Below are 24,824 nucleotides of genomic sequence, written 5' to 3'. Positions count from 1 at the left end.
GAAATTTTCCATTTCCAATATGTCGCCTGTCAGTTGGACTCCTGAACACCTGAAGGAGGCTGGAAGGCGCTCCGTCTAGGGAAGAAAGACACGAAAAAAAGTAACAGAATAAAGAAACCTAAGTACGTCCACTGGTTGTCTGGGGCTGCTTCCCAAATGTGCATAGGAGAAAAAAAAAGAATAATTCAAACAAAAGAAAAGTCGAGGAAACATCTCGACTGAATATTTCAGCTTCTGAATTGTGGACGAGGCAATATTGCACTGCACCTATCACTCAGTCAAAAGAGCAAAAACACACAGAAGACATAAGAATCATTGAATACATGATGAGAAGAATGGAAACCAAAGGGATCGAAAAGGAAAGAAGAAAAGAAAAGGTCATTCACAGAATTGAATGTGCCCGCATGGGCCAGGGGCCAGCATCGATCATCAAGAGCATCACGTCATCTCAATGTACATAATCGTTGATTTGACCAGACGAAATGAGACTTTAAACATTTTTGTACAGCAGCAGCGGCTCTCCAACATTTTCAATCTCTGGAATTGTACATTTGAGATCGAATGCCTTTGCGAGAACAATCTTGAAGATCTATGTGGGGGTCAGTGGGAAGGCACGAAATCACATATCTAGCTGAAATAGAACAAAAGCATACCTTCTGAACATTGATACTGTGGCTGGTGCTGCTGAAGATCAGACTTGCCTTCATAGCCTTGGCGAAGCGCTTGGCCTGCATCGAGATCTCTTCTTGATCTTCACGGGGGAAATTAACAAAGTGATCATACTTTGTTCCAACCAAGAACGGAATGGCCGTTTTATTGAAGCCCCGGCCCTGGCGGTACCATTCCTTGATAGAGTTGAGAGTGCTCTTGCGGGTGAGATCGAACATAAAGAGAATGGCGACAGCATCGTTGCAAACCAGAGGCAGCATGTTGACGAACTCGCGTTGACCACCAAGATCCCAAATTGAGAAAGTAATCTCGGTGTTGCGAATAGAAATAGTCTTTTCCATAAAGTTGACACCTAAGATGCGGCATGAGTATGATCAAACATCAAGAAGGTTTTGTTTCGGCTGATGCTTACCCAATGTTTGAATGTAGTCCTCGTCCCAACTTCCCTCCACGTACTTGACCATCAGACTAGTTTTACCTATTTGAGCATCTCCAACCATACCAACTTTGATTACAACACTATTCTTGGCCGCCTGAGAAGCCTGTGCTCGGTGAGCGACTTCTGACGGCTGAGGATGAGATACACCTTGTCGCTCTGGGCCACTCGAAAATCCAGACCCAGGACGAGAGGCTGTGTGAAGTTGAGGTTGCTGAGTCAAAGATGGTGATGAATTAAGACGGGAAGCTGGGTCAGCGTCTTGTGGAGTGTACTCAGGAACAGAGGGGTGGAAGTCGGTCGATCGAGAATGATAATTTGCTTTAGAATCGCTGGCATAGCCTTGTTCGGCCGGAATATGGCGAGTTGTCTGCTCTACAGGTATAGGATTTGACTCAATAGAGGGCTCATTGAGGTTATGAGTAGCCTGAACAGGGGCAGGCTGCTCTTGCAGTTGCTCTTGCAGTTGCTCTTGCAGTTGCTCTTGTGGCTGTTCGGCTGGGATGGGAAGCGATTGAGCAATCTCCCGCGCATGGAGTTCAACAGGAACCTGCTGCGGTTCCGCGACAGCAGGAACGTCCGAGACAGGCTGCTGCAGCGGATCCATTTCGGTACTCAAGGAGAGAGGTTTCCGATGGAGAAGAAGGGTTTGTTTACGTCGGGCGCTACCTGTATCAAACACGTCCATTAGCACCTGCGGGGAAAGGAGAGACCAGTTCACTGTGATATGTCACCACTTCCGCCCAATTTCTGGGCCAAGTGAGATAACCAGCAGAGAAGATCAGGGTTTTCAATCATCGCAATTTCCATGAACTTACTGTTTCCTCCGATTGAGGGAGGGAATCTGTCGAATTGCCAGAGGCTGGGTTTGGAAGAGTTGGCGCGAACCGAACAATCGAGGGCGGTGTAAACAGAGGGTTCAGCTTAGCGTTTGGTAGGTGAAGGTTGAAAAAGGGAAGAAAAAGAAAGAGAAGGGGCAGTTATGAGGGAGGGAGAGATGCAACGATGAATTAAAGCCAGATTTGGGAGTAAAAGCGGGCTTATGATCGGAGATTAAAATTTATCATACAAATTGGGACCTTCAGCTCCTCACTTTGGTCTGCATCTTACCAAACTCTCACTAAACAGCAATGCGGGAAACATGGGATCTGCGCTAGACCCCGATAGGCTTAGCGTGGACCACCCGCCATCGGCCAAAATTTATTGAAAAACTTCTTATCGCTTTCCCCTCCATTCTTGAACTCCCCACTATTTTACGCTTCTGATCCTCTCACGATGTCGAAGAGAGCGGCGGATCCCTCCGATGAGTACCCGGCAGCTCTGAAGGCCGGCGACCGTCCAATTGTTGACGCTAATCCCGACGAAGTGGGGGAATTCGAGGACGAATTTGAAGATGAGTTCGAAAGCGAGGATGAGATTCTGGAGGCTGGTGTAGACGGTCGCCCAGATGCGGAGCGAGAGGAAGAAGAAAGAGGTAGGTGCTCCCGTTCAATTCCACTGCATGATTGCCCCAAAATCGAGAGAAATGGAAGCACTAACGCCTTACCATGAGTAGAAGAAGCTATGGAGGTTGACAAGCAGACTTTTATTCCTGGACGCACGAAATTGGCACCTGGAGAGACACTTTCGCCCGATCCGTCAACATACGACATGCTTCACACTCTCAGCACACCTTGGCCCTGTCTGTCCTTCGATATTGTGCGCGATTCGCTCGGTGATAACCGCAAGACATTCCCCGCAACTGTCTACGCCGTTGCTGGTACACAGGCGGAGGGAACTCGATCTAAAGACAACGAATTGATGGTCTTGAAGATGAGCGGTTTAAGCAAAATGGAACGAGAGGGTGAGAACTCAGACAGCGAGTCTGATTCCGACGATGATGACATGGGAGAGCCCATCCTCGAGCACAAGTCTATCCCTCTGGGTTCAACGACAAACCGCATTCGCAGCCACCAGACCCCGTCGCAGTCGGCTGATTACTCGAAGCCTCCTCAGACACTTACCGCTACCATGCTCGAAAACTCTCAGGTTCTTATTCACGACGTCACTGCCCACCTTGCCAGTTTCGATGTCCCCGGTACCATTCTTCCTCCCTCTGCCTCTAAACCTCTTTCTACCCTTCGCATGCACAAGTCTGAAGGTTATGCCCTTGACTGGTCTCCTCTCCACCCCCTTGGAAAATTGTTGACCGGTGACAACGATGGTCTGATCTACGCGACTTCCCGCACAGAGGGTGGTGGCTGGGTGACTGACACTCGGCCTTTCGTGGGACACACTTCTTCTGTTGAAGAGCTTCAGTGGTCCCCGAACGAGCGCAATGTTTTCGCATCTGCGAGTAGTGATGGCAGTGTGAAGGTTTGGGATGTGCGATCCAAGTCCCGCAAACCCGCCGTGGATGTCCACATCTCGAAGTCCGACGTCAACGTCATGAGTTGGTCTAACCAGACTTTCCACCTTCTCGCCACTGGTGCCGATGACGGTCAATGGGCTGTGTGGGATCTCCGTCACTGGAAACCAGATGCTGCCGCCCCGTCATCTCAGATTGGCGCCTCGCCCGTTGCATCATTCGACTTCCACAAAGAGCCCGTTACCAGTATTGAGTGGCACCCCTCTGATGACAGTGTGGTTGCAGTTGGCTCGGCAGATAACACAGTCACCCTTTGGGACTTGGCTGTTGAGCTGGATGATGAGGAGAGTCGACAGGCTGGCATGGCCGACATCCCCCCTCAACTGCTATTCGTGCATTACATGGAGTCTGTTAAGGAGCTTCACTGGCAGGCTCAAATGCCAGGCACTTTAATGGCCACTGGTGGTAGTGGATTCAGGTACGTTATTTGGGTTCTTTTGTTTTTTGTTTTGTTTTTTTTTTAGCATTGCTAACATTTCTTCCCTTCTGTAGTGTTTTCAAGACCATCAGTGTCTAAAAGAGCAGATCGAGTCTTCTCATAATTACCCACTAAAAATTTATGTGTGATGTCCTGCTCTTATACCTTTCGAGTACAGTGAAATCTTTACTCGCTCATACTGTTTTGGAGTTGCAGTCGTGTCAATTGTCAAGTTGTTCTATAGACCTGGTGATGGAGCCAATGAACAAAATCTTCTTCACTACCCTGTTCCAACCTTTTACTTCGGATTCCTGTGCTCAACATTCTGAACACTTCCAATTTAAATGTTATATAGTTTTATCACAGTTTCAGAGCTTGAAGGTTTGATTTCCTTTACTACAGTGTCAACCCATTGAAGCACTTGAGAAGATCATTCTATGCTTCAACCAATCCGAAGACAGCGGAATCAGGATCCATTAAATTCCGCCATTGACTACTTAGCACGCCAACCAAAACAAACAAATATAAACACAAACGCTATTGTTAAGTAACATGGAGGGGCAACTGGAGCTGCAATGCAGAACATCTCGGGTGCGTGCGGGTACTCCGTCCAGCTACAGCTACGGAGTACATACAGCAACCAATCTAACGCATAGTCTTACTACTTCGACATGAAGCACTTCCGCGGACCAAGTGCGAGCCATGGCAATCAAGCTTAACTACGGATAATATGTTAGCCACAAAGTTAGGTATCCAGACTGTAAAAATGCCCTTCACACCCACACGAAATCCTCAGTACAAAGTCCCGGGCGTCTGCTTTCTAGCCTGTGGTTGTGGCAGTATGGTATCCGGGTACAGTACCCAATGTACATCCGGCGCCGTAGTGCCGTACACAATCCCGGGGAGAACAAGTAAGTACCCTGTACATTAACGAGACCGAGGAATTCATACAGTTAGCGCGGACAGTGCTAGTATCGGTAGAGTATAGTGTACTTTTATGTATTGTATTTTGTGGCTTTGCCAGGCATCTGCGCCAAGAGAAAGACTATTCTAGTGCGTTATTAGCTCTCGGCGTCTGACTGGGACCGACTCGGGTGCGACCATGCAGGAGACAGTCGGTTCTATAATACCAAGGTACTGTATGGAGTACTAAGTGTGTACAGTAATAACGGATTGAGTGGCGGGGAGGGGCCGATTGGGCCAGTAACGTTTCTGATAACTTGCATACATTATAGGAGGCTGCGACTAGAAGAGTACGAGGCTTGATGTAGCTGGCTAAACCTTTTCCCTCCTTCAGTTGTCTCGTTGTACTTTCCCTTTCTTTTTGGGTATTAGATTTTATTTTTGAAAACTTATGTTTTTCCAAATCGCTGTCAGGCGTGGCGAGTTCGCGGGTCTATTTCAAAGAGTAGTCCGTGCGATGGATCTTCAAGTTGCCTATTATAGGCATATTGTCCTTCGAAGGAGCGATGCTCGCCACTGTTGCTGCAAATTTTATAATGATATTACATGGAAATGGAATAGTGATGTTTTGTTGCGGATCTAAATGAGTTCAGGATGCAAATGACCCCAACGTGGCCTCTGCACATAAAAGGCCGATAGTAGATACTTATCATTTTGATGGCACTTAAACTCTATATTGGTAGTTGACAGTAAGTATATCGCCTTCAGGGCTGGGCGCTAGCCAATCTACTCAGATATTGGTAGCCGATGTGAGTTGAATATGCTGTCGTACTAAGTCTTAAGGTGCCTAAGCACCCATAGCCTCTGGAAGAGATATTTTGGTTATTTATTTAATGGAAATCAAGATCCTAATACTACTAAAGAACGGATTGAATAGTTGCTATGCATCCTTTCAGCGCTGATTGGGCCATTTTATCAACGAACACCTCTCGTGTACTATAGTCAACCCAGTTAGAATTCCCATCCCTTTTCCAAAGCAGTCAATTTTCTATTCCGATTTACATTAAAAGAAATGCAATTAGATTGTTTATTAGATTGTATATCAGTACAATACTGGTTATATGTAGATACCATCGAAAGGATTTCAGGATTTCAGGAATACTCTACTGCATGTGGTATAATGATCATGTGTAGACGATCTTACTCAACGAAAATACGCTGCATAGTAGTCAAGAATATATAGTAGAAGCCTTGGGGATCTTGCATACATACTTTTCAGAGTTCTATGCAAAAGTTCTGCCACATTTATTTACAAGAGATAATATTTATCCATGGATCTTTAGGCTGACTGTAAGTAGTAAGAAAAGCCTAGTTATTTGATACAGTCGCGCGGAGCCGCGAAATTCCCGTACATCATATTTATAATATCAATGCCTCAAACAATCTATCGTTGTGTTATTATGCAATTGAAATGCTAAATATCAGGACCCTTGTATATCGAGACTGGGCGAATGTAGGTTTGGCTGAGGTATGACATGCATGGATTTTAGGCACTTTGTTTGCGAGTCGAATACACATCGCTTCTGGTGGCACTGAGACCATACTGTAAGACGCCTATTCAAAGGATTAAAAGCAAATAGAACAAAAACGACCAAAAAGGTGTTTCGTCTGTGGCGCGCAGGTCAGACAGATTCCAGAACGGTTGTACTTGTGTCGCATTGAGACATCTGTCGTCAGAGTGGTTTGAGATAGCAAATGTTACTGTATCTTGGTTTGTAAATGTTTCCATAATTAAATTTCAATATTGTTTTGATTTTATCTCGTTGTCCAGGTGGTTTCCAATGTATTATGTAGGATCTGCTTCTGTCGGGTGAAGCGACGACGATGTATTGCTTTCCCCGGGTATCATTTAGGAAGAGACCATGATGTGGACTGAGTACAGTTATTTCGTTTAGACCATGGTTTTTGCGAGTAGTCGATCGTTTTCATCGTTTTTAAAGTTGTATTGTAGCTATAGTCTATCAAGATTCAAAACCAACATGGTATTCACTAACCTTTTTACATCATGGTTCGTTGTTGGAATTACAGCTGGCAGAATCTTGGAAAAGAACGTCGTAAGAAATAACACCAAATAATACGACTAATGCACGGCGAGAGACACCAGTCAATCACATCAGATCTAGCCGCTTCGTCATCCGAGGCCTGCACGTTCCGTTTGGTGATCATGCACTACAACCAAGTAAAGTTCGACGTGCTGCAGAGCGAGTCGGGCTAGGGCGCTCATCACCCAAGTCGGCATTCCTCCGTTGAAAATCGCCGAAATGATATCAGACGCAATATTGCTTTATTGCTTTGTGAAAAGACTAGCTGTAAGGTTGTTTCGCCTATTGAATCTCATGGTATCTGGTACGAAATATGATTTTCATCGATTATTTTACCTTGACAAGGCTGGAATACTCTTAAACGTGCTCTTATCGGGGAATGTCGCAATGTCCCGATTCCCGTATCAGTTGTCCGGTCAATAGCGAATTTACCACTAGGTACAAATGTACGCTACTAGTGGTCCACTTAGTTAAATTTCGTTGTAAATTTACGGTAAAAAATTTAATGGCGTTTCTGGCGTTATCGCCCTCGATCTTGAATTCTTGAATACTATGGCTTCTTCAAATGTGTCTGGTTCCGTGTCTTAGCGCTCGCCCGGGCCAACTTCTACCGCTGATCCCGCTCATCGATCGCCCCCAACTGTGTTGACTTGTCGCCACCCCAATCCAGGTGATTCCCTCCTGCAGGAATGGAATGCACCATCTTTTGAAGGCCTGAACATTCGTCATGAGCTATTGGGCCATACTATCCTATACGATCCGATCCCTTACTATTGGACCTTTTGATCGTCGGCGCAGGGACGCGAAGGCCCAGCGAGCTCCGAGTTTAATCAGCGCTTTTCTTAGCACGAGGATTAACTTTCGGGACATAGAGCTGGCTGTGTACACGCACTCCCAGTTTTAGTGGCAATAAATAAATGATTTGGACTGTGCATGATACTAAATGCCATTTCTTTCAACATAATTGATTCCCTTATTGTTTCTGTTTTTGGTTTCCCACTTTTCGGCCTCTACAGCATGGATACTATGTAGTAATGTACTGTAGGAAAGACAAATGGCGATTAGCGTAGCTGGGCATTGATCATTGCTGGGTCTAGCTTGTCAACAATCGGGCCTATCCGCACTGCACGAAGAAATCCCGCGTGCATCAACAATCACTCAAGCCAATCGGGGGTCATCAGACGGGAGAGTACCGCTTGTAGTTGCCATTATATCAGTCGCTTCACTGGCCAGAGAAAGCCCCACTGCTGATGGCTTACTGTCTAGACTCACTATGCATAGTATTAGGTGCTCCAGAGAATATGTTTCAAGTTGAATAATAGACAAGCCGATTCGCCCTCGGGAAATCAACGAATCCCAATTCACAGGTCTATGCGTTTAGTTTGCAGCAGCTATCTATGGCAGATTACAATTACAAGAATCGTGCCGGTTTTCCGTGGCCCACACTGGACATTCAGGATAGGGAACTGGTGCTAGAATGCCGATTTTGCGGTACATTAAGTGTTACTTATTTTAGTAAAAACAAGGAGAGAAAGAGTAACAGAGAAAAAATAGAATAAAACAATAACACTTGAAGCGGTAAGTCGCATGTCGCGTATCTGATCGACCCGAGATGCACATCCGTCAATGGCCCGGGCTTTGCCTGTCAGGATCAAGTGGAATCCTTTTGAATCCACTTTACTTCAATTGGCATGATAGGAAATGGCCTCCCGCACTGTCTCGAGTGGGCCATAAATGACGCATAGGATAAGAAAATAGAGCCTCAGAACAACTGAACTGACAATGTCAACATCTGAACGTCAAAGGGGCGAAGAATGACCAAATTCTTGTACATACATCACCTCCAAAGGCTACGCCATGCGGACCAACACGGAGCCCCACATGGGAACGTGCGGTGCTCTGCCCTTGCCTTTGCCTTGTTGCCATTTTAGCCATGCACACTGAGATCAACAGGTATGTCCACCACAAGCGCTAGGACTGCAGGATCAGCAGAATGCAAAGACGGGAGAAGAGGCAAGAGAAACGGCCCCTTAGCCTTCTACATATGCAAGATCGATTTAATCCACCCAATGACTGGCCAAACTACTTGCGGGTGGGTTTCCTCAAGGCGGCAACAGCAGCCAGGGTGGCATTGGGATTCTAGGGTGGTAAATATGCGAATTCAAGGCAGAGTCTCGTGAAGCCAAAATGGCTTGAAGTCCGATCAATCCGGTGTCGAAAATGGACTTAGTTCCGAGCCAACGTCAAGGTACTTGCTCAGCCCCATCGACTGATTGATGCCATCGTGCACAAGTGGCAAGCACAGGCCATTAGGTGATCAGCGCCGTTGCAGACAAGACGGGGATGTCTGTGTCGGAGTCTCGGAGAATTTTTGCCTGAGGTCACACTTTGTTGAAAGGGATTGTTTCTATTGAACATTCAAAGATTACAAACATGGCTTTTTAGTTTGAGATGAGCGCATATACAATTCAAAGTTCAGATGCATGGTCATGTCTGTGGCTACTTATTTGATTACCCGGGTCATGCTGCATTGTTCAGCGATTTTCAATTCTTTCAACATCAACAAACCAACGAATCACCATCTGATCAAATTGGCGCACAAAAACCGGAGTACATACATTTACATAGGCTTGGTTTCAGCGATCACCCGCAAAACGCAGTTACGCAATAACGTTGCCAGACTTGACTTGCCTGACTGTTGTTAGTTGCTGCCGAATGGAGTACAATGACGCAGGTGAATATGACTGGAAGTATATTGACCCAGGGCGTTATTTGAATTGATTGGCTTTCTTACCCCCGTGGCGTATTACTGGCCCTGTTTAACCATTCAAAGGCTTAGTGTCCTCCAGCTTGGAGTAAGTTGCCAAATAGATGCTAATTGAATTCACCGAATTGTGCCTGGATTTAGATTATTTTTGCCAATGTCTTTTGCTAACTAGTATGGAGCAAACAGCCTAATCTCATGTATCAAAGCTAGATAGGATTTTCCAAATTTCTTCTGCCTTTTCCTAGCAGGAACTACGCTATGAATTGCATGATGATGAGGTATTATTGATTACCTGCTAGAAAAAAAAGTATGGACTTATCTCGCGGTAGTCGACACTGCAGTCGTCACACAAAGCCTCCCAGATGAAAATGCAATCTTGATGCAGCATAGATTACTCAGTCATGTGGATTATGGAGTGTAAGACGCAAATTAAATGGCACTACCCCGTACATCCCGGAATTCTTTCCTCCGCCTTAGGGGCGTGATGTGCAGAGGCCAAAGAATACCCAGCCCGGCATTTTCCACGATCAGCCTACCCGCGACCCGCGACGCACCGAGGGACGCACCTCTTTGTGGCTGGGCCGTGCGGTCGTTTCATTTGTCACTAGCCCACCCTTGAGTCATCTCGGGTCACCTGCGGCCCTCTCAGACTCGCCGCTAGTGGCCTAGTCTTCCTAGCGCGCATATTCGGGTCTGGGGATTCTGCATACGAAATGTCCGTGCGACTCAACCAATTCTTTGACTCTGCTCCCCCCTTCCTACCATCATATTATTATATTCTTTGATTAAAGCCATGTATGCTTCACATAGAGTATTATGAAACGGCCTTGTGGTTTTGATTCTTTCATATGCATATTTATTTCTTTTATTGTCGAAGAATGGAGTATTACACTTCCATTATATCGCATTCCCCCGGTCTCCGTTAGCATCCGGGGTACTAGTTCATACAACCCCGGAAAAAGGAGAGTTGGGAAAAACAAAATAAATAAAATCAAAACCCAAAATAAAGAGAAAAGGGACAAGAGAAACAAAGAAGCCCCATACCAAGCAAGAAAGGGACAAATTAATGAAGCGATCGTCTGGCAACCCCAGATCCAGCCGCATTTTACCAGCCAAAATCGACAAATGGGTCGCTCGCGCGCCAATGAATACATACCCTGGGGTGCGCTCTGTGCAACCAAAAGTCGAACCGGCGTGGCTGCAACGTGCAAAGTCAAAGGAATTAAGCGATCGGTCACGGAGTAGAAATCACCGAGTTTGGAAAGTTGCCCTTTTGCCTTGTACCTTCTATTGCATAGACCAAATTCAATCAATTCTTTAATCTAGACCTAAAGTATACGGAATGTACGAGTGGCAAATCTATTAAGAATTCCATGTGTTGAAAGACATCAGGAAGAGAACCAGACAGCACCCATCCATGGCTACACCAATCATATCTATCCAAAGAGAGAAGAAGCTTGAGAAGACGAGGCAAAGAAAAGGAAAAGCCAAAAAAAGCCCCCAAATCTTCTCTTTCATTGGAACACAGCTCAGGAAAATCCCCCACACGAACCCTTTTTCATTCCTTTTTCGAGTTAAGGCACTAATTCCCCCACAAAAATGGCGCATGGCCTTCCCTTATTTTGGTATGTTTTACGGCTCCATCACCGCCTATTGGAAGAGCCAGTCACATAGCTCAGCCCCCAGCCTCGCCCGGTGGATCTGAATGGGTACCTGGCCACATCATAGACCGCGGCCAGCACGGTTGTGGCAGGTTTCTTACCCCCAACCTCGCTCTTTTTGACCGTTTTCCCGCCGATCGGAGCGTCACGAGGAGGCCCGTCCTTGGATTATGTACCTTGTATAAAATTGCATGTCGTATTGCGATTTCCGATTTCCGATTTCCGATTAACCGGATGTTGGTATTGAATTTGGGACATGGTCTGGTCTATCTGTTATTAGTATGTACTTTCTAGGCGGCGTTGCTAAGAGTTACCATGTCCTGTACTTCGTACGGAGCCATACTTAAATTAGAGTAAAGAGTGAAATATGAATGATGCTAGAAGCCCCCCCCCCCCCTTTTTTTTTTGTTATTCTATTTTCAGGAAAGGGATTTGATTCTGTAGAACATCGTCACCTGTTCAATTTAAACCCGACAGTGATGTAAGTCCATGTCTACTCTGTAGATATATGAACTTTGTACGTGGAAGGAAGGCCTGGCTGATAGAATGGTTGAAAGATTACCGCCGAAGAGGCCCCGAAAAAGCAATTGCATTGAAATACGGATAACGCTCTAAGGCAGGAACTAGCCTCTACATAGTTCATTTAGTTCACTTAGTTCATTTACGGATCTGAAGATTAGTTAATGTGGTTTTCACCTTTTCTGATCCTATTCGGATATTTCTACGATAACCCCGAAATTCGCTCGTATGATATGGATCTCTTCTTTGTTCTCACTCCATTCTTATCGCTGTTTCAGCTATTTCCGGGGGACCAGTTGTCCGCGTCCACCTCGGTCCAAACCCCGGAGTAACCAGGGAAAAGCAGATACTTAGCGCCGCGTTGGCTGGTTACGCCACTAGGCCCAAAGGAAGCAACTGCGTGGCGGCCAGGCCCCTCGGAACCAATGGTGATGATGGATAAGTCGAGCCAGGAACTGGTGGGCATTCGGTGAGTACATACTGTCGGCCGTGCGTGGTCGTAAGATTCGGGGCTACGCCGCATTCGGTATCACCCTGGGTAATCGCAGACCAGTTATTGGCGCTGCCAGGCCGTGTCTGGGGGATCCACCTGTAAAGTATCGGGGTATCGGGGTATCAGCAGGGTAAAGTATTAATCTGTGATACGGGGAGTTGTTTTTACTGCAGTAAATACTCATTCAACTACCCCTAAGGATTTTATAAGGTAACCTATATCCTTTTTTTTGGTTGTGTTTTTAGAGGCAAACTGAGACTTGGCTGAATCAGGTTGCATTGAATGTTGGGTAAGAACGTGGAAACTCTGGAAAAGCGGCTCTGATTAATGATAGATAAGAGGGACGGACTACTTCCCGAGGGTACATTATGTATAGCTACAGTACATGCATTCCACTCGTGGGCCTGCGTAGTTCCATGTACTCCAGACTCGGCCCCGGGTATTGTACAGTAAGTCTGAATAGGGACATACATACAGTCCACTAAGTGTTGGAGAGAATCATTTAATCAACCATGTACGGAGCAGTGTATGAATAGATCGGTAATCTCTAGAAAATCACCCATAATACTTTATAATACTCCATAATACCCCATAATTAGTACAGTTTTAGTACAATTCAATTTCCAATCAATTTCCAATACGAAGTTGTAAGGCGTATACCAATTGTAATCAAGCCGCCACTTTACTGCCACGAACCACCCGACCACGGGTATGTAACTCCCCAACACCCAGGTACCTTTTACCAACTTGCTCGGATTCATCTTCTTCCATTTCACTCCAACTTAAACCTTTTCCTCCTTCCTCCTACTACCTCCCTTTCCCCTTGAACTTCAACATACCTCCTTTCTTCTTGTGTTGTTGGTCCGACTTACCATTGTTCACTATCTCGGTTATCTCCGGCTCCATTCACTCGCATGCTATCAGCGGGCGAGATTGTGACCATTCCGGAGTCTCGATTGGCGAAAGTATCATTTGCCTCCTAAGTCAATGGACGCTTGAGAAGCTTCAGATCTTCTTGGAAATAACCCTTGAACCTGGTAAGTCTGAGCTGGAGCCTTCGCGACCGTACTGCGAAACCCCGTTATCATACTTAACGCCGGTTGCCTTACTGATGTTGCGACCTCCCCTCATTATTAGATCGTCAACCCTCGGCTTCTCTCTCTTACCGGCCACAGGTCCTCTTAACCTGGATTTTCGATTTGTGTTCGACAACTTTTCCCATTGATTCTCCTCAGGCGACATTCAATCCTGTTTGAGTAAATTGTCCACTCAGAATACCCGATAGAAACAAGCTGTATAGCTGCTGTCCCTCCCTGGTGGGTCTTATCCGCCCCGTTATGATCCCATGAATAGCCGTTCCCCGTTACCCTGGGTCCCTTCACGAATGACTCTGGCTCGGTACATACCAGCTTTGAGAAAAATAAAAACGGAAAGGGAAGGAGAGAAAAAGAGAGAGAAAAAAGGGCCATGCTGACCTGATGTCATCCGCCCAGATCAGTCGTTGATGCGACTATAGTGTAAAGTTATCTCAATCTCTACGCCTGATTTGTCACTCTGGAGTGACTGCCTAGGAAAAGTGAAAGATACGATTCCTTCTCAAGGCTGCGCCTAACTTTTACCAACCCTTCACAATACCCTTCTCCCTTTCATCCAATCCAACTCTTACCCTTGAGATCAGCAATCGTGACTCTGCCTCAGTGAGGAATTCCCCAGACTCTCACTAGGATGTTACTGGGTGCTATGGTTGGTCAGGATCAAGACTACAGCTCAAAGTTGGCGGATTTAGCCAGCATCAACGAAACTCCCGCAAATATGCCTGGTAAGTACAATCCCTGGAGCCAATTAGCCCATTTAACCTGTGAAAAATTCTGAACGCGCATTCGGTAGCTCCAGCCAAGGAGAACAAGAAGGGCGAGACCAATGGTCAAGCCGCCGCAAATGGGAATATCCCGCCCCCGAAGACAGACAAGCCTCGGCCCCACGTTTGCACCACCTGCAGTCGCTCATTTGCGCGATTGGAGCATCTGAAGCGCCATGAGCGTTCGCACACTAAAGAAAAGCCCTTTGAGTGCCCAGAATGCGCGCGATGCTTTGCCCGTCGCGATCTGTTGCTTCGGCATCAGCAGAAACTCCACATGACCACTACCCCTTCATCTCGCCCAAGAAATGGCCGCCGCGAAAGTACCGGCGCGGCTCCAGGAGGCACTAACCGTGTTCGCAAGAACTCCATTGCTAATAGCTCAACTTCTTCGTCAATGCGACCGAGAGCCAACACCATCAGCCATATTGATGGCACCGCATTGGGAATTGCTAACGGTACCCCATCATCCGCCCCAACTCCATCAGGCCATGCTTATCACCCCAGTCTGGGATCATCGCTGGGATCAAGCATGGATTTTCGCGGTTTTGGCTCCGGCCACCCTACAATGAACGGTTTGAGCAAAATTGAAACTTCAGGATTGCCCATTGATATGTCTGGTGGATTGCGAACGGCCCCCGTTTACGGAAGCTTTGATATGGGCATTGACGGTATGCTGATGGGCCATGGAAGCACAATAAACCCGGCACAATTACACTTCGCAGGTTCTCCCCCGGGCTTTGGTGACTCCCCTTCCTCCCCATTTGGACATAACCCCCACGCCATGCACCCCGCTACGGACCCTATGATGGACGAAGACATGAACTTTGATTGGATGAATGGCTTCGACGCAGCTGTGGCACTGGGTAATGGCAATGACTCTGTTATTGACGAGTCATCCCCATCCGCCATGAGTACGGGTAGCCAAAGCGGAATTAGTGAGGCCATGCTCGATGGCCCTAACCGTATCCCCATTTCCAATGGCTGGCATAACCCGTTCCCAGCACACTCGTCAGCCTCCGCCAACCAGTTCGCTACCCTCGACTTTTCGCCGACGACATTGAACGAGTTGGGAATCCCCCCGAGGACCGTATCGCCCAAGTCACTGATGGCTCAAAATCCGTTTGCTGAGACCTATGCTACCCCGCCATCCATGACCTCGGTCGGCCAGCCCCTCGTGGGAGGACATTCGCAGAGTATGTTATCATCCTCAATGGCAACAAGCGGAGAATCTCCTAATCCTCTCAACGTTCCTTTCCCGAATAGTGCCCTACGAAGTGAACATTTCCCACTCTCAACGGATACCTTTACAGACTCCACACGACAGGCTTTATTAGTGAGCATGTCGCAGCCCACTGGCTTCAATCACCGCAAGTATTCTCAGCCTGCAAGTGGACTTCTTAACAGCCGAGAATTGTTCGCCCGCTCGACCGGCTTCAACAGCTCCGGTCAACTACCGAGTACCTCCGATATGCAACGGTATATTTCGGCTTATCTTAATTACTTCCATCCACACATGCCCTTCCTTCACACCCCGACCCTCAATTTCCAAGCCCCCGAATATACGAACAACTTGCGCACACCAAGCGGACATCTTAATCTCAGTTCCACAGGAGTTTCAGGCGGAGGGGGTTGTCTAATCCTTTCCATGGCTTCTATTGGTGCTCTCTACGAACATGACACCGCTGCATCCAAGGACTTATTCGAAGCTGCAAAGAAGATGATTCAGCTCTACCTAGAAGAACGCAGAAAAGCCGATATGTCCGCCGCTCTCAGCCGCTCTAATACCACTCGCGATAATTCCGTCCATAATACCCCTCTTTGGTTAGTACAAGCTATGCTGTTAAATGTGATTTACGGCCACACCTGTGGCGATAAAACATCCGCGGATATAGCTAGTACACATTGCGCAGCACTAGTCAGCTTAGCCCGTGCAGCTGAGTTGACAAACCACCTGGAACCGAAAAACCTACCACAAGATCACCTTACCGCTGGCATAAATGGCTCCGGTGATTCTGACAACTGGACTTCTTCGTCGTTCAATCAACCTAAGGAAAGACGAGACTGGCTCAATTGGAAAGTCGTTGAAGAGCGAAAGCGTACTCTATATGCTATCTTTGTACTTTCCAGCTTCCTCGTGTCAGCATATAACCATGCTCCCGCCTTGACAAATTCCGAAATTCGACTTGATCTGCCCTGCGAAGAAGATTTATGGGCTGCTGAGTCTCCTCAAGCGTGGAAGAAGATAGGTGGTCAGACAGCATCGAAAAAGAGCGTACAGTTCTCAGCTGCCTTGACATCTCTCCTCACAGCTAGCCAACGGCAACAACAAAACCAGTCGTCAAACCTATTTTTTAGTGGTGGTGGTGCGGATGACCCTTCACTTGCGGAAAATCGCCCTAGTACGTTTGGCTGTCTCGTTCTTATTTACTCCCTACATAACTACATATGGGAGACTCGACAGCGACACATGGGTCGACAATGGACTGCACAAGAAACAGAAGCAATGCAATCACACATTGAGCCTGCACTGCGAGCATGGCAAGCAGCTTGGGCAAGCAATCCTGTCCACAGTCTGGAACGACCGAATCCATTCGGTGCAGGACCTCTGTCTGCTGATAGCATCCCTTTGCTGGACCTGGCTTATGTGCGACTATTCGTCAACCTCGGTCGATGTAAAGAGGCATTCTGGCAACGAGACTGGAATGGCATGGCAGACGAATTGGCCCGTGGTCCTGAAGTATTCCAACAAATTGATACAGCTATGAATGATTTGGTGGATCCATCCCTCACTGGCGCGCTTGATGGTCGGCGAGAATCGATCAATGATTTGGGTGTTGCAGAACTTGCAATCTCAAAAACGCCGACTCAAGATGAGCCCATGCAGCTGTTATCAAATGTATATAAGGGTGGCCAATCAAGACGCGAAAAGCATTTACGCAAAGCTGCTTTTTACGCTGCTGACTCGATTTCCATGTCAGATCGATTAGGCAATACCTTCGCGGAATTTTCGTCGAGAGAGCTTCCAATCCAATGCGCGATGTGTGCGTTTGATTGCGCACAAGTGCTGGCTGAGTGGATTACTACTGTGCAAGAACGAGTTGGACCGTATCTTGGAATCCTGGGTCGTGACGATCATGATCTGACTCAGGTGCCGGGTGTTATGCTACTTGAAGAGGAGGACTGCAAGCTTGTGGATAAAATTAAGGAAATTTTAAACAATGTGGAGAACAAAATGCAGCGGCAAGTGCAGAACAACAACACCATGTCTGCACTTAGTGTTATGCAACGTCTGCCAAGTGCGGTTGAAGGAGGATATGGTTGTAAAATATTGATTGCCACGGCGAGCCTTTTAGACAGGGCTGCTGTGTGGCCAGGTAAGCTTAGCCCACTTTACAACCCACCTCACAAGTTGAATATACTAAGACTTTCTTTCAGTGACAAAACTTATGGCGCGCTCCCTTGAGACCCAAGCCATGCGAATGAAGGAGCGAGCTGAACACTCCGTGATGATGACTACCCAATAACGACCCTTTTTATGAATGTTCTTTCCCCCCATTCAACCCATGTTCTATCGTCGTTTCTCTTACTTTTGCGAACGCCTACCAATGCTCTTTTCATACGTCCTATGTTGCCTCGGTCTGTCTGGATGTTCCGCCGTTTCCAATCGACATCGATACCCCACGATCAAACTCTATGATGGATGCCATTCTATGTGACTTAAGCTTTTTCTTTCTGTGCTTTTTATTTTATCCACGTAGCCCCATTCAGCGTGAATGCTGAAGGGTTTGTATCTGCATGAATGTTGCCTGACTTTGATTATCATGATCTTTCTGCTTTAATACCTCATTTCCATGTCCCCTGATTTCTGTGGACGCTTGCTCCGGCGGTGGCAATTGTGGCTTGGATATGGTGTCTATTTCCATTTCTCCTGTTTCTTTCTCCGTATTATTTGTCTAATTAGTGGGCTTACTTTCATGTGAATACGATATTCTTGAGTTTCATCCTCCACTTTCCCATTTAGATCTTGAATACTGTATTTCGATCGATATAGATGATGGTTACCGTTTGCTTATCCATATTTGTGTCTTACCATATAAGCACCTACTAGACACCCAGGAATGCTAATTATTGAGACAGGTACCTAGTACCTGTCTACGCCTAACAAACGCACTTGGGCAGAGATGCGGCCAATAGGGATTACATAACCCACCCCGCACTGTTACTAGGACATTAACGCGTTAAGTGCTTCTTCGCGCGTTAGGCAGCTCAGCTGCACCTTAGAGCTTACAACTCGCTCCACAGATATGACGGATATCCCCTCAACAGGATCTGTGTCTGGCTGCTCCGTCGCAGTACCCGGCGAACGCAGCCCCGAATCCTCTCGGCCACTCCATACCATCCAATAATCCCGATGCCACACCAACCGCGGCCCGTCTCCCCGGTCGCCTTTGAATCATGTATTATTCCAGCCACCAACTCAGATTCAGACCCCTATGAGCTTCTAGGATCGGACGATGAGTTTGACGATAAAGCTCGCGCTAAGAAGCGCCAGCGAATCGAGAGGCTCGCCGAGTCATATCTACGTGGTGGCTCATTGTTTATTTCCACTGCGAAACTACGGGGCCCGTTTGATGATGGGTGGAAGAATCCGTGGAGAAAAGAGAGGAAGACTGTAGATAAATCAGATCCTCAGTCGAGTATGAAATTGTCGGAGATGATGGATCAGAAGGGCTCGGCTTGTATGCAGGAAACCAACCCAGCTGATAGGATGAACAAGCTGCACTCGACGGTTGTTACTCGTCCTGCTTCTGCTTCTGTTAGAGAAACTGCTTCACCTCAACCTCAATTTCAACCCCAACCGCCCCATTCTGTCCAATCCCGGCAATCCGCTCTTGGAAGATCGCCTTCCGGTGCCCGAGATGTACCAGAGTTACCAAGGGGATTGAGGGAAGTGTCATCACCAGGACATCAACATACGATTCTCGAAACGGGCTCGATAGATTGGCTGAGGAAGGATAAAAAGCGCATGAACTTCACGTCGTTTGACCCGCCTACCTCTCCGACGCCGACTAGTGGCCATAGAAGGATAGGAGAACATCAATCCCGTGGCAGTCGCCCGCGCTCTGTTGCACCGGTCTCGTCTCGAGGATCTCCAGCTAAATCCATGTCCCATGATTCTGTCACTGGGAGAAAGCAGTCTACAGATTCAAATTCAACGGCCGCCTCCCCACTGCAGGCTATTGGTTCACCTGCAGGCGTTCCCATGCGGAGCCCTGCTCCTACTACTACAAGACACTCAACTGTCGCCCCAGTGAATTCACCCGACCGCAATGAGCAGGTAGCGTCATTTAGAGTTGTATCTTCAACTTCACAGCTGTCACGCTTTGAGTACAAGCGATTGCGTATACCAGGCTCAAGCCCACAATTGAAGTTGCAATCACCTGTCGAGAAAACCACCACTGCTAATCATTATCCTTCTGCGTATCCAGAGAGCAGAATGGATATACCTACGCCTATTCATAAAGTCGACAATACAAGTTTGGTGGAAGAGGTCAATAAAATAGAAGTTGATGTGATCACTGAAAATGATGCCATGGATTTAGAGGAAGGCCACAGAAATCAAAGTCCCCCAGCAAACTTGTCTAAGAGTCTGCGGTTTACAGATTATACCCAAGGAGCTACTTCCAGAGGTGAAAATTTGTCACCGCCGACAGATCATGATACCTACGAAGAGCTCCCGTCTGCTCAGGAGATGCCCGCTCCATCCGGCGTGTCATCTCGTTTACCATCACTCCACTCGACAGCCGTGCCAAAAGAGAATTCAAACTTGAGCACAGATACCACTCCCAACACCCAATTATCCACCCAGGCTGCCCTGCTGCATGCTCAAAGATCCTTTCAGGATGACCTGGACAGCCCTGTACGTGAATACGGCACAACACCCGCCCAACTACGTGGGATAGACGCAGGAGAAGAATCCTTGTTGGCTCATGAAACACCGCTGTTTCGACCTGATACTTCAGAAAAGGCTCTTCGACGCAGTTTGGGAGATTCTGAGGCAAGAAAGATCCAGGCAACCAGCACGCAATGTATGCTTGATGCTGCTACCCCCTATACATTTAGCACCGGCAAGAAGCCGAGGGCTTTTCGTTCCGTTTCGCCACAAAAACCTGGGTCAATCAGACCAAGGGCCATCCATACTGCACAATGCCCGGAATCGTCATCTCCACTACCAGATAACGACCATGCCCTTGAAGCTCGCTATGAAAGTCCTAGTCCAGATCGTACTCTAGCTGATCAACCCCCTGATCATCATATGATCACGCATCGACATACTACCCAAGCACCACCTCTTCCGTTTGCCTTGAGCGGATCCACGCCAATGACTACGCAAGATGGACAAGGAGGACTTCAGACGGGGGACAGTTTCAATCTCAGCCAGGCCATCGCTGATGCCGGTAGTTGGCTGCAGCAGAGTTTTGATTTCATGAAGAGTACACGAAGACCGAGTTTGAATGAGCAGGTACCATCCGATGCAGCTCCTCCATCTACTTTGAATTTCGATACCCCCAACTAGACGGATCTTCAGCACTTATTTTGGCTCCTATCACTCAGCGTATCTTTTTATCCGTTTCTATTACTTTTCTGCATCTCGATTTCCATTTCGTTCAACCCATCGGGCCACTTTCGAATACAGTATTTGGAAATATGGCTCTTACGACCTTATGCATACATGTTCACACTTGTGGAGTCTATATCTTTATTTTTCTTTGTGTTGATAATTCTAGAGTACATTATGAATATCATATGGCTATCAGATCAAAGCTTGGAATTTAAGCACATAAATAATTGCCAGTATCTGAGTAAGCGTCCCCTTGTCAACAAGTTCTCTGCCAAAGGAATTCGTAAACACTGGTGTATATAGTAGATCCGGTCTCATATTATGCCTGGGGATACTAAGCCCAGGAACCAGCTGGTCCGTGCGCCAGCGGGGATAAGCTCCAGGCCGCCTCCAACTTAGCTCCGTCATCAATCGCAATCGCCCATGGCCAGCAGCCCAAATGGCACTGACATCAGTACGCACGTCCTACTCATAACCCTTGGGGAATAATTCTAACAATAGCTCAAAGTGGAAAGCATTCAACTTCGTCGACGTCTCCCCAGTCAGACTACCAGAGGAGAGCTCCGCACTCTTCGGCGTAGGTTTCTCCAACCTCTCCCTGCTCCGAATCCCCGCTCATGCATCTAACTCGAACAGAGTGACCTTTCAAGCCTCTGTACCGGATCAGCGAACCTATTCCTTGGCACCAATGATGGATCCGTTCACATCGTGTCCTCCTCCTTCCGCGTCTTGCGCTCGTTCAAGGCGCACGATACTGGCGCAATAACACACATGAAGCAGATAAATGGCACTTCTTTATTAGTTACGGTCGCTGAGGATCTTACGAATGAACCCGTTCTCAAAGTCTGGGCACTGGATACGGAGAAAAAGGACGGTGGACCACGCTGTTTGTCAACTGTGTCGGTGCAGAATGCCCGACGACAGTTTCCGGTGCGCAGAACCCATTCAAGTTGAAACTGGGGGTTCGAAATGACTGAAAGCTAATTGATCAATAGATTTCCGCATTCGCTGTTGTCGACGATCTTTCGCAGGTTGCAGTTGGATTCGCTAATGGCTCGGTGACGATCATCCGCGGAGACTTGATTCACGATCGAGGGGCACGTCAACGCATTGTTTTTGAATCGGAGGAGCCTATCACTGGTCTCGAAGTACAGGAAGGCCAAGTGACGGCGCTTTACATCTCAACTACAAGTCGCATCTTGACACTGGTCATTGCCGGGCGGGGGCAGGGTCAGCCCGCTCGTGTGCTAGAAGATACGGGGTGTGCATTGGGGTGTATGACTCTTAATCGGGAGACGGGAGATATTATGATTGCTCGCGAAGACGCAGTTTACACCTACGGCCATCGCGGTCGAGGACCTAGTTATGCGTTTGAGAGCCAGAAGACATCTATAAACTCTTTTCGCGATTATGTGGCGCTGGTCTGCCCGCCTAAGGTTACGTCCAAGAAGTCGGATCCTCTGAGGAAATACACGGTTAACCCGGCAGATGAGATCTTTGGAACGACGACATTTACCTTACTTGATACAGATCTTAAGTTTATTGCGCATAACGAGACTCTAGCATCGCCACCGAAGCAAATTTTCATGGAATGGGGAGATCTGTATCTTCTTGCAACAGATGGGAAGGTTTTCCGGTATAGAGAAAAAAGCCTTCAGCAAAGGCTGGAGATTCTCTATGATCGCAACCTTTACATTCTTGCCATTAATCTGGCACAGAAGACTGGTATTGATCAATTGCAGCAAAATGCCATATATCGCAAATATGGTGATTTCTTATATCAACGCGGGGACTATGACACTGCTATGCAGCAGTATCTGCGGGCAATTGACAACACTGAGCCTTCTCAGGTTATTCGCAAGGTTAGTTTTCCTCTTTCCCCGCTTTATTCTCAGCCTTGCACTAACATGAAATACAGTATTTGGACACTCAGCGGATTCATAACTTGATCGAGTATCTCGAGGAGTTACACGACCATGGCCGGGCCACTGTCGATCATACCACCCTCCTCCTGAATTGCTACGCCAAATTGAAGGATACTAGCAAATTAGACTCGTTTATCAAAGCTCCTGGTGAGCTGAAATTTGATTTAGAGACTGCCATTGCTATGTGTCGCCAGGGAGGATATTACGAGCAGGCCGCGTACCTTGCGACAAAGCACGGCGAGAATGATATGGTGGTTGATATCCTGGTCGAAGACTCCAAGAAATATGCTGAGGCGGTAGAGTATATTTGGCGCTTAGAACCTGAAGCTGTAAGCCGGGAAACCCCTAAGTCTCTTTGAACCTCGCTAACTTTATTAGGCCTTCCAAAATTTGGTGAAATATGCCCGTGTCTTGTTGAACCATTGTCCCGAACAAACGAACGACCTCTTCAAAAGCTATTACACTGGCCGTTACCGCCCCAAAACACAGGTCGAACTTCCTGCCGAGCCACAGGCTCAACCAACCAGTACTCTTCAAAGTCTTTCTGGAATTTTACCCTTGCGTTATATGACAGGAGGATCTGGATATCAAGCGCCAGCGCCAGCGCCAGAACCTGCAGCAACTGAAGAGTCCAATGCGGAATCAGGGCCCGAGTACGAGATTCCAAAGCCACGCACTGCCTTTTCCGCCTTTGTCGACCATCCTCGAGAATTCATTGATTTTCTAGAGACACTTGTACAGCAGCCTGGCCAGAGTAAAGAGGCCAAGGTTGATCTTTTCACGACTTTGTTTGAGATGTATTTGGACACGGCCAAGGGGAAGAAAGATACAGCCGAGAAGCAAGAATGGGAGACGAAAGCCAAAAAGCTGATTGAGGGCAAGGATGTAAGTGTACCTGCAATGATGCCCTTTCTACAGACGTTAATTGTAACAGATTCCCATATCAACATCAAATGTTCTGCTTCTCTCCGATTTGTCAGATTTTCGTGAGGGGTCTACTCTCGTGCGAGAGCAAGAAGGTCTGCGCCTTGATATTTTCAGATCATTTACCTCCGCCAAAGACACACAAGGTGCCATTCAAGCACTAAAGCGATATGGTCCGGATGAGCCACAGCTTTATGTCGATGCCTTGACCTATTTCGCCTCCTCGCCCCAAATTCTCGAAGAGGCTGGTGACGAATTAGATGTTGTGCTCCAGCGCATTGACAAAGATGGCCTGCTTTCACCCTTACAAGTCATTCAAGCACTCAGCAACAACGCTGTTGTAACAATGGGCCGAGTAAGGAAATACCTGAGCGACAATATTGAGCGAGAGCGCAAAGATATCTCTACAGTAAGTTTATCACGTTTCCTTGCTGGATCATGCATATACGAAGCACAGGTGTAGGATTAAAATGCTAACTTTGACTCGCTAGAACCATCGGCTTATCTCAAGCTACAAATCAGAAACCACAGCTAAGCAGCAAGAGCTCGAATCTATCGCATCTCAACCCGTTGTCTTCCAATCTCGTCGCTGCCAATCCTGCGGTGGCACTCTTGACCTCCCTACCGTGCACTTTCTATGCAAACACTCCTTCCACCAACGCTGTCTTAACCGTGTCGACGATGACGCCCAATGTCCCGTATGTGCACCAGGTAATAACACACTACGTGCTATTCGACAACGCCAGGTGGACTCAGCTGGACAGCATGACCTTTTCAAAGCAGAGCTTCAGCGCTCCAGAGATGGCTTTGGTGTCGTTAGTGACTTCTTTGGAAGAGGAGTGATGAAATCTCAGAGTACGATGGAGAGCTGATTAGTTGGTTTATAAGCGTTGCTTTTATTTGGGTTTTTAAAACTTTATGGCATTCTGTTTGATACCTCGTCAAATTCGTACATTCAGTTATATACCAAGACATTGGAAGTTCAAGTTTATGTTAAGTCGAATTAAGTAGCAGAAACGGATGACATACTTTGACGTAATTCATACGCCAATGTCTAAAGGTAATAGAAGTAGGTGGCTTGATTGTAATTCGCAATGTGTAATCTCATCTCGTGTAC

At 47.2% G+C, this 24,824-nt stretch overlaps 5 protein-coding genes across 5 annotated transcripts; 4 read left to right on the top strand and 1 right to left on the bottom strand.

Moving 5' to 3' along the window:
- Nucleotides 1-490: 490 nt before the first annotated feature.
- N7478_013013 (Spg1/Tem1 GTP-binding protein) lies at nucleotides 491-1,712 on the bottom strand (the record flags this gene model as incomplete). The annotated part of the gene is made up of 3 exons (XM_056929223.1): nucleotides 491-589; nucleotides 654-1,021; nucleotides 1,082-1,712. The coding sequence occupies 3 exons, from the start codon at nucleotides 1,710-1,712 to the stop codon at nucleotides 491-493; spliced, it is 1,098 nt and encodes a 365-aa protein (XP_056772585.1).
- Nucleotides 1,713-2,380: 668 nt separating this feature from the next.
- N7478_013012 (ribosome biosynthesis protein RRB1) lies at nucleotides 2,381-4,029 on the top strand (the record flags this gene model as incomplete). Its single annotated transcript, XM_056929222.1, has 3 exons — nucleotides 2,381-2,579; nucleotides 2,661-3,930; nucleotides 4,005-4,029. 3 exons carry the CDS (start codon nucleotides 2,381-2,383, stop codon nucleotides 4,027-4,029), a joined length of 1,494 nt encoding a protein of 497 aa, XP_056772584.1.
- A 10,071-nt stretch (nucleotides 4,030-14,100) lies between these two features.
- amdX (putative C2H2 transcription factor (AmdX)) lies at nucleotides 14,101-17,760 on the top strand (the record flags this gene model as incomplete). The annotated part of the gene is made up of 3 exons (XM_056929221.1): nucleotides 14,101-14,194; nucleotides 14,263-17,610; nucleotides 17,672-17,760. 3 exons carry the CDS (start codon nucleotides 14,101-14,103, stop codon nucleotides 17,758-17,760), a joined length of 3,531 nt encoding a protein of 1,176 aa, XP_056772583.1.
- Nucleotides 17,761-18,647: 887 nt separating this feature from the next.
- N7478_013010 (uncharacterized protein) lies at nucleotides 18,648-20,813 on the top strand (the record flags this gene model as incomplete). Its single annotated transcript, XM_056929220.1, has 1 exon — nucleotides 18,648-20,813. The coding sequence occupies one exon, from the start codon at nucleotides 18,648-18,650 to the stop codon at nucleotides 20,811-20,813; it is 2,166 nt and encodes a 721-aa protein (XP_056772582.1).
- Nucleotides 20,814-21,297: 484 nt separating this feature from the next.
- Nucleotides 21,298-24,579, top strand: N7478_013009 (tethering complex subunit PEP5; the record flags this gene model as incomplete). Its single annotated transcript, XM_056929219.1, has 8 exons — nucleotides 21,298-21,312; nucleotides 21,367-21,435; nucleotides 21,495-21,788; nucleotides 21,854-22,720; nucleotides 22,777-23,112; nucleotides 23,162-23,668; nucleotides 23,718-24,116; nucleotides 24,199-24,579. The coding sequence occupies 8 exons, from the start codon at nucleotides 21,298-21,300 to the stop codon at nucleotides 24,577-24,579; spliced, it is 2,868 nt and encodes a 955-aa protein (XP_056772581.1).
- Nucleotides 24,580-24,824: the final 245 nt, after the last annotated feature.

Source organism: Penicillium angulare (genome assembly GCF_028827245.1).
Source record: "Penicillium angulare strain IBT 27051 chromosome Unknown utg000012l_segment0_segment0, whole genome shotgun sequence".
Lineage (NCBI taxonomy): Eukaryota > Fungi > Ascomycota > Eurotiomycetes > Eurotiales > Aspergillaceae > Penicillium > Penicillium angulare.
This window is presented reverse-complemented; position numbering and strand designations above follow the sequence as displayed.